Here is an 8,267-nt window from a genome sequence, read left to right as displayed (position 1 = left end):
GTGAACTAGGAAATTAATGCTTGAAATTTGCCAATTTTTAATTGGCCTAAGACCCACTAAAAAGGCACGGAAGTAATAGTTGACTCCTCTACTTTGATCAGAATCGATGCTTTGTGTGTGTGTGTGTGTGTGTGTGTGTGTGCAGGATCTCGATTCCAATAACCAAGGAGAAAGAAAACCCATGAAGGAAGTTAAGTGTCCGATTTGCCCGAGGAGGAAAGAGTTAACGGTCTTCTTCACCAGGGTCTCTGCAAACTCTCAGGGCAGGGTACTCAAGCTCGCCTCCTCTCCCCTTTCTGGGAACTCTATTCCCGAGGCTTGCGCCCCCCTCCCCAAAATTCTCCCGTCTGGCGCCTTTGATTTCCCCCAAACATGGGAACCCCAGACTGGCGCAAACCGGCGCCACGGGGCGCAAAGAGGATTTGCCTCTTTTCTGAAAGCTGGCTGCGGAATTGGGAACTCGCAGAGTGAGGCGTGGGGGTTGGGGAGTGGGCGTGTTGCGGGTGCAGACCCGCGGGGAGAGGACTGGGGAGGGTCCCGAGTCGCGCGCACCCGCAACCTCGCTCCGCCCAGACCCCTGTTCCGGAACGGGCAGAAAAGATCTCAGGGATTAGCGCGTCCTAGGGGAAAAGCCGGCTCCTGCCGAGCCCACTGTAGGTCTGCGTGGGCGGGGCGGGGGCTGGGGGGGTGGGGTGCCTGCTGCTTTGACAGCAAATTGGGGGATTCATTCGGAGTGGAAGGTATCCAATCGCGATCGATAACTGTACACATATAAGGCACAACACCCCCGACAAATGCAATGGGTGTTTATTCATAACGCAATCTCCCAAGTATACGTGGCAGTGGGCTGCTGAGTTATTTTCAGATTCCAGGCATCCTTTTCCTCCTTACACCTCTTATTATTTGTGCCCGTCGACACTAACACCCCACACCCTCAGAGCGCGCGCCCATAAATACCCCTTCTTCCCTCGTCTTCGCGGGATTTATTTTCCAAACGCTGCCCTTTCCCCAGCCTTCGGGAGGCGCCCGTCCACCCGGGACGTGCATGGCGTGGCGGTGGGTACACGGTGTGTTCCGTGTTGAAGGCTCAGCTGTTCCGCCTGCGATGATTTAAGCACGCAAGACAAGTATGCGGTTTGTCCAGCCGCGCGCTGCGCCGGAGGAGCAGCGGAGAAAGGCAGCGGGTTTGAGCGGGAGCAAAAGAAAATGGTAGGCGCGCGCAGTTAATTCATGCTGCGCTCTGACTGTTTACATCCGATCGCTCGGCGCACTGGAGTGCCAGGCAGAAAGGGCCGAGTCTCCTCCCAACCTCCCCCCCACCCACCCCCGCCCAGCCAGTCCTCCGCAGAAGCGCCCCTCCCCGGCTCCCAAAGCGGAGGGCGGGGGAGAGAGAAAAAAGATCCTCTCTCGCGAATCCCCGCCCACCGGCCCTTTATATGCGAGGGTCTGCGCGGTCGAGGACCCCCGAGCTGCGCTCTCCCCGCCGCAGCTGCCGCCGCCGGCGTCGCGCCCCGGCTGCTGCCTGGCGCCCTGCCGGCTTCGGGAAGGGCAGGGCTATTCAGGGGCTTGGCGGGAAAAAGAGAACAGAGGGAGGGATCGTGCCTAGCTCTGTATAAAAGCCGGTTCTTGGGGCTTTATCTGACTCTCTGTAGTAATCCTAGCAAGAGGCAGAGGGAGCGAGCGGGCGCGCCCGCCTGGGTAGAAGAGCAGAGCGAGGCGAGCGAGCCGAGTCGCGCTCCGGGCGCCCGGGGAAGGGAGATCCGGAGTGAAAGGGTGCTTCGCCTCCGGCCCACCCCACCCTGCCCGCCGCCCCCTGCCAGCGGTGCGCAACCCCCCGCCGCACCCGCTAAACTTTGCCGGTTGCGGCGGGCGGACACTGTTCCCTGGAACTTACAACACCCGAGCAAGAACGCGACTCTCCGGTCCGCCTATTTGGGGAAACACTTCTCCCCTACGCTGCCCGGGACCCGCTCCTCTGAAAGGGCGCTCCTCGCCGCTTTTCGGACGCTGGATTTCCTTCGGATAGTGGAAAACCCGGTAAGCGCCCGGATCTATTTGTCTTCTCATTTATTTGCCCCACCGCTTTAATGCCGCGACGAGTCGAAGTCGAATGCCCCAACCGGGGGTCTTTTCTGCCATTCCTGCGCTATTGACACTTTTTCTCAGAGTAGTTGTGGTTGCTCCGGGGTGGGGTGAGGACGACCCAGAACTGGATGGGGTAGAGTGGCTTGTCAGGATGGGAGGGAAAACCGGTGCGTTTTTGAAACTCGTCTTTAGAGATTTTTGCTCATGTATACTGACGCTGCCCTCGACCGGTTGGACATTCCTGCTTTATTGCATTAATTGCTTTTGATTTTTTGGAGCGGGGGGGGGGGGGGGGGGGGGCCGCGCTTCGCGGTGGGCAGAGAGCCCTCCCTGTACATCCCGAGCTCCTGGGAGTAAGAATTACAAATTGCGTGTGGGAGCCAGAGAGCTCCGCCGCCTCTGACTTTTACGCGTCTCGGAAAGGACATTTAAATTTCGGCTTACCGCATTTCTGACAGCCGGAGACAGACACTGCGGCGCGTCCCGCCCGCGGATCCCCGCGGCGTTCACCATTCGCCCCCTGCTCCTTTTAAGAAGTTGGCATTTGGCTTTTTAAAAGAAAAATAAAATTAGGGATCTTGTTCTACCGGGGTGCTGGTTCGGACTTGGTGTTGGGGAGGCTCGGGGAGCAGGGAAAAGGGACGCTGGGCAGGGATGGGTCCGATTCTCCCGGAATCGTGGACTCGGGGGAAACGAGGGCAGATCTCCGCACCCACCTCCCCCGCCCCCTCTGGTGTCCCCGCGCCCCTGAGGTGGCGGAGGGAAGGCAGGGAGCGGGGCTCGGGGCTTTCCCAGAACAGCTGCTACCCTCGGCGGGTGAGGGGAAGACGCCCGGCTCCGGGCGCGGAACCGCAGCAGGGGCTCTGGCGCAGTTGCGTCGCCGTGCTGGGTGTTGAAGGGAGGTGCCCCGGTTATTATCTAACACCCCCCTTTTATTTATGGGGGGGGGCTGTTAGGGCCGGCGGCTAGGCTCGCCCCACCAGCCGGCGAGAGACGCGGAGAGAAGCCGGCCGAGGAAGGAAGGGGGACGCGCTGGGAGTGGGGACGGAGGGGCGGCGGGGCGGGGGTGCTGGGAGGGGCGGCGGCGCCGGCTGGGGAAGGAGCGCTGCGAGGGCGCGAGTGGGAACGGGCGCGGCGCGGAGGGGCCCGGCGCGGGAGGGGGCACGCGCAGCCGCTCCCGCCGCGGCGCCTCCCGCCTCCTCCTTCAGGTGGCGCAAAACTTTGCGCCTTCGGGTTTGGCGGATTGTGTTCCCGGCCGCCGCCTCCTCTGGCCGCTTAAGGAGGCCAGAGCCGATTCCGATTGCTCGGCGGCGGCGGCGGCGCGGGCTCCCCGCGGACGCGAGCTCCGCCGGCGCTCCGCGGCTGGCTCACCGAGTGTGCGTCCCAGATAGCAGGGGGCCACCTGGACGGGGTGGGAGGGGTGCCCTTCGCCGCCGCTGGCCCCGGCTGGGGCTCGCGCTGGAAGGGGAGCGGCTCGGCATCCGGGCGCGCGCTGCGCGGGGGCTGCGGCACCCACCCCAGACCCCCCTTCGCTCAAGACCTCCCCCCCCTTTGTGTGCCCCCTTCAGCAGGCTGCCGCGATGCCCCTCAACGTCAGCTTCGCCAACAGGAACTATGACCTCGACTACGACTCGGTGCAGCCCTATTTCTACTGCGACGAGGAGGAGAACTTCTACCAGCAGCAGCAGCAGAGCGAGCTGCAGCCGCCGGCGCCCAGCGAGGATATCTGGAAGAAATTCGAGCTGCTGCCCACCCCGCCGCTGTCCCCGAGCCGCCGCTCGGGGCTCTGCTCGCCCTCCTACGTCGCCTTCGCGTCCTTCTCCCCCCGGGGGGACGACGACGGCGGCGGCGGCAGCTTTTCCACGGCCGACCAGTTGGAGATGGTGACCGAGCTGCTGGGAGGAGACATGGTGAATCAGAGCTTCATCTGCGACCCGGACGACGAGACCTTCATCAAAAACATCATCATCCAGGACTGCATGTGGAGCGGCTTCTCGGCCGCCGCCAAGCTCGTCTCGGAGAAGCTGGCCTCCTACCAGGCTGCGCGCAAAGACAGCGGCAGCCCGAGCCCCGCCCGCGGGCCCGGAGGCTGCCCCACCTCCAGCTTGTACCTGCAGGACCTGACCGCCGCCGCCTCCGAGTGCATCGACCCCTCCGTGGTCTTCCCCTACCCGCTCAACGACAGCAGCTCGCCCAAGCCCTGCGCCTCCCCCGACTCCGCCGCCTTCTCTCCGTCCTCGGACTCTCTGCTCTCCTCGGCGGAGTCCTCCCCGCGGGCCAGCCCCGAGCCCCTGGCGCTCCACGAGGAGACACCGCCCACCACCAGCAGCGACTCTGGTAAGCTGGGCCCCTCCCGGCCCTTCCGAGGGGGCGGCTGGGTACCCTTCCTGTTCTCCTGGGCAGCTCATTCCACTGGCCGCTTCTGCCGACCCCGGCTTTTCTCTTTTCTTCTATTCGGGAAGGGAAATGCTAGATCTGGAAGGGTCTGGGAGCTCATCCCGGAACCCTGGGCTTTAGGGTTTCCTCCCATCCCCTCTCCTAAGATCGCCCCAGTGGCCGGCCCCCTCCTCTCCCTCCCTCCCCTTAGGAATTTCTTTGGGGTTTTTCAGTCTTCTGGCTTATCTTGCAACTCAATCCACTCCCTCTTAGTTTTCTTCAGCATTTTAATTGCCCCCGCGGTGGGGGTGTGCGAGAAGCGGGAGAGGAGGGGATTGATCTCTGAGAGCGGAGGGATGGCTTCCCTCGTCCCTTCTGAGTAGTTCTTGGGTTTTCCTGGACTAGGTTCCACAAAAAAATGAAGATGGGCAGTGGACAGAGGCAGAGCGGCCTGCCTCCCAGGCGCTGTGACCTAGTGACAGTGGCTTTGGATGGGCTGAAGAGCCTGGGATCTGGTCTGCCTGTTCGGAACACTTAAAAGCAAATCCTTGCCAAAATTGGGCTTTTTCCCTCCCCCCACCCCTAGAACTTTTGGCAAAGCCGCAAGAATTTTTTTTTTCCTTTTTGCCCTTCCAGTAAAATAGGGAGTTGCTAAAGTCATACCAAGAGACTCTATCATTTGCAACACCTGAAGGGTTCTTGGTAAAGTCCCTTAAAAAGAGGAGGTGCTTGGGAATGTGCTTTGCTTTGGGTGTGTCCAAAGCCTCATTAAGTCTTAGGTAAGAATTGGCATCGATGTCTTATCCTGGTAAATTGTAATTTTCTCATCTGTGCCGTAAACCCAGCTGTCATTCTCCCTTTCTGACTCTGCCTTCGTTGCGAGAAGAGCTGGGTTGATTGGCTAATTTGTTCTCCGGGGATGACTTTGTGCCAGGGCCCTTTCTCACAGGATAACGCCTTATATTTGCATAGCATTAATTTAATCTGGTCCTTGATTGCTGTGAGGACACGTCGCTAACCCGCGCGTTTTCTTTTTCCTTTCTTAAAGAGGAAGAACAAGAGGAAGAAGAAGAAATTGATGTCGTTTCTGTGGAGAAAAGGCAGCCCCCTGCCAAAAGGTCGGAATCGGGGTCACCCTCTGCCGGAGGCCACAGCAAACCTCCTCACAGCCCGCTGGTCCTTAAGAGATGCCACGTGCCCACCCATCAGCACAATTACGCAGCGCCCCCCTCCACTAGGAAGGACTACCCAGCCGCCAAGAGGGCTAAGTTGGACAGTGGCAGGGTCCTGAAACAGATCAGCAACAACCGCAAATGTATCAGCCCCAGGTCTTCGGACACGGAGGAGAACGACAAGAGGCGGACGCACAACGTCTTGGAACGCCAGAGGAGAAACGAGCTGAAACGGAGCTTTTTTGCCCTGCGCGACCAGATCCCAGAGTTGGAAAACAACGAAAAGGCCCCCAAGGTGGTTATCCTTAAAAAAGCCACCGCGTACATCCTGTCCGTCCAAGCAGGGGAGCAAAAGCTCATTTCGGAAAAGGACCTGTTGAGGAAGCGACGAGAACAGTTGAAACACAAACTTGAACAGCTAAGGAACTCTTGTGCATAAGTCCACCTATTAGAGGGAGGAACTGGAGTTGCTCGTGAATTCTCACTTGTTACTAAGGGAAAGTAAGGAAAAAGCTTCCTTCTCACAGAACTGTAGCAACTCCTCATATCTGAACTTGTTTCAAATGCATGGTCAAGTGCAACCTCACAACCTTGGCTGGGTCTTAGGATTGAAAGGTTTAGCCATAATGTAAACTGCCTCAAATGGAATTTTGGGCATAAAAGAACATTTTTTTATGCTTGCCATCTTTTTGTTTGTTTGTTTTCCTTTAACAGATTTGTATTTAAGAATTGTTTTTAAAAAATGTGTCAAGTTTACCCCGTTTTCCTGTGTAAATATGGCCATTAAATGTAAATAACTTTAATAAAACGTTTATAGCAGTTATACAAGAATTCAAACCATGTATTATAAACCATAATTTTTTTTATTTAAGTACATTTTCCTTTTTAAAGTTGATTTTTTCTATTGTTTTTAGAAAAAATAAAATACGTGGCAAATATATAATTGAGCCAAATCTTAAGTTGTGAGTGTTTTGTTTTTCTTGCCTTTTTTTTCTATTTTCTTTTCATCAATTCCAATTAACAGAATTTGACCCTCAAGGGAATGAGTTTACAAAGATGAAGAAAGAAGTTATTGAAAGGGCAAGGGCTTTGCTTTGCTCAAATGGGTCTGGGTCCTTAAGGTCTTTTAAATTCTGAGGGTTATAAGATGCTTCCTGGAGATCTGTGATAGGGGCCAGAGTTGCTACTTGGAAGAATGAACAGGGCAGTAAGCTGGTGAGAAGGCAAAGGGATGCCAGAGGTTAAAGATAAGTATACAAAGGGGGTAAGGTTTGCGGGGGGGGGGGGGGGGGGGGGGGGGGGGGGAAGATGAAGAAACTTCATTTGGTTAACCCATGCCACTCCCAGGCTACATTCAAACCCAGACGGTAGGAACCAGCCCCCTGCTAGCCTACTATGCTAGGCGAGGGAGGCAAGTTATTAACCCTATTTTACAAACAGTGAAATGTAGGGGCGTAGAGGGGTTTTGTAATTTCTCCGCAGCCACGGGGCCATGCTGTAAAACACTGAATCCAGGTCACCCCCACCCCCACCCCCATTTTTTGAAAAACAACACTTCACTATCATGCCTTAGCTCATCCTGTGTCTAAAGTGCCGGGGTCGAGAATGCTTTTGGCTTGGGGCCTGATGGACTGACTAATCACCATACTAACCTACTTAATGTGCCAGGCATTCTTGTAAGCATTTTCCTTACAATAATTGCACAGCAGCCCATGACGGGAATCAGCCCAATGTTGACTTCCTTATGGTAGAAGGGGGAACTGAGGCACAGAAAGACTCCTCCATGTGCCCAAAGACCACTGATGATGAACAGTAGAGCCAAGATTCAAACCCAAGGAGTCCACTCATAACACAGGTTATGTTATGAGGCTAGACCTCCTCTGTCAAACAAGCCGGTGGGAATAGACTGGCTGCTCACGCAGCAGTCACCAGTCTAGCAGATTATGTGCTGTGAATTTCAACATTCGGGCCCTGTGGGACATCAGTTCCCCCTTTCTTGCTTGTTGTGTTTCATTTCGTTATTTTGTTCATTGTTTCTTAAAATTTTTTTTAGTGTTTATTTATTTTTGAGAGAGAAACCGAGTGCAAGTGGGGGAGGGGCAGACAGAGGAAGACACAGAATCCGAAACAGGCTCCAGGCTCTGGGCTGTCAGCACAGAGCCCGACGCGGGGCTCGAACTCACGGACCGTGAGATCATGACCTGAGCCAAAGTCAGACACTTAACCGACTGAGCCACCCAGACGCCCCTCATGTTTTGCTTATGAGAAACCCACAAGTCATTCGCTCCTACCTTAGCCATTTGTTAAATGAGATTCACCCATTGCTCCTGGGAAGCAGCCAGTTTGGAGAACTACTGTTCAGATCATAAAATAAAACACATTTACTCTTCGTCACGTGAGTCATTTTGGAAACTACAAACTCCCCTTCAACCTCTGATACAGGGACACTCATGACACCTGGTTATCGTTAGAACACGAAAAGGCATTTTTAAATGGAGATATTATTAATTATAAGGCTTCGCAAACCCAGGAACTGGCACATTGACTACTTAAGCGAATGGAAGTTACTATCGCTGTTCTAATCATCTTGCCGTTCCAGCCTCAGAGTAGATTCAGATCCTGGACTCTCTTTAG

General features: G+C 55.7%; 1 protein-coding gene across 2 annotated transcripts; it reads left to right on the top strand.

Moving 5' to 3' along the window:
* The first annotated feature begins 970 nt into the window (after nucleotides 1-970).
* On the top strand, nucleotides 971-6,592 carry MYC (MYC proto-oncogene, bHLH transcription factor). Of its 2 annotated transcripts, none has more exons than XM_030304074.1 (3): nucleotides 971-2,037; nucleotides 3,657-4,422; nucleotides 5,510-6,592. In XM_030304074.1, the coding sequence occupies exons 1-3, from the start codon at nucleotides 1,231-1,233 to the stop codon at nucleotides 6,070-6,072; spliced, it is 2,136 nt and encodes a 711-aa protein (XP_030159934.1). In that variant the 5' UTR covers nucleotides 971-1,230; the 3' UTR covers nucleotides 6,073-6,592. The 2 variants fall into 2 exon arrangements, with proteins under 2 accessions (XP_030159934.1, XP_030159933.1); XM_030304073.1 differs by having other exon boundaries at nucleotides 977-2,037; nucleotides 3,654-4,422.
* Nucleotides 6,593-8,267: the final 1,675 nt, after the last annotated feature.

This window comes from Lynx canadensis, chromosome F2, assembly GCF_007474595.2.
Source record: "Lynx canadensis isolate LIC74 chromosome F2, mLynCan4.pri.v2, whole genome shotgun sequence".
NCBI lineage: Eukaryota > Metazoa > Chordata > Mammalia > Carnivora > Felidae > Lynx > Lynx canadensis.
Note: the sequence above shows the minus strand (reverse complement) of the source record. Positions and strands in the feature narration are given on the sequence as shown.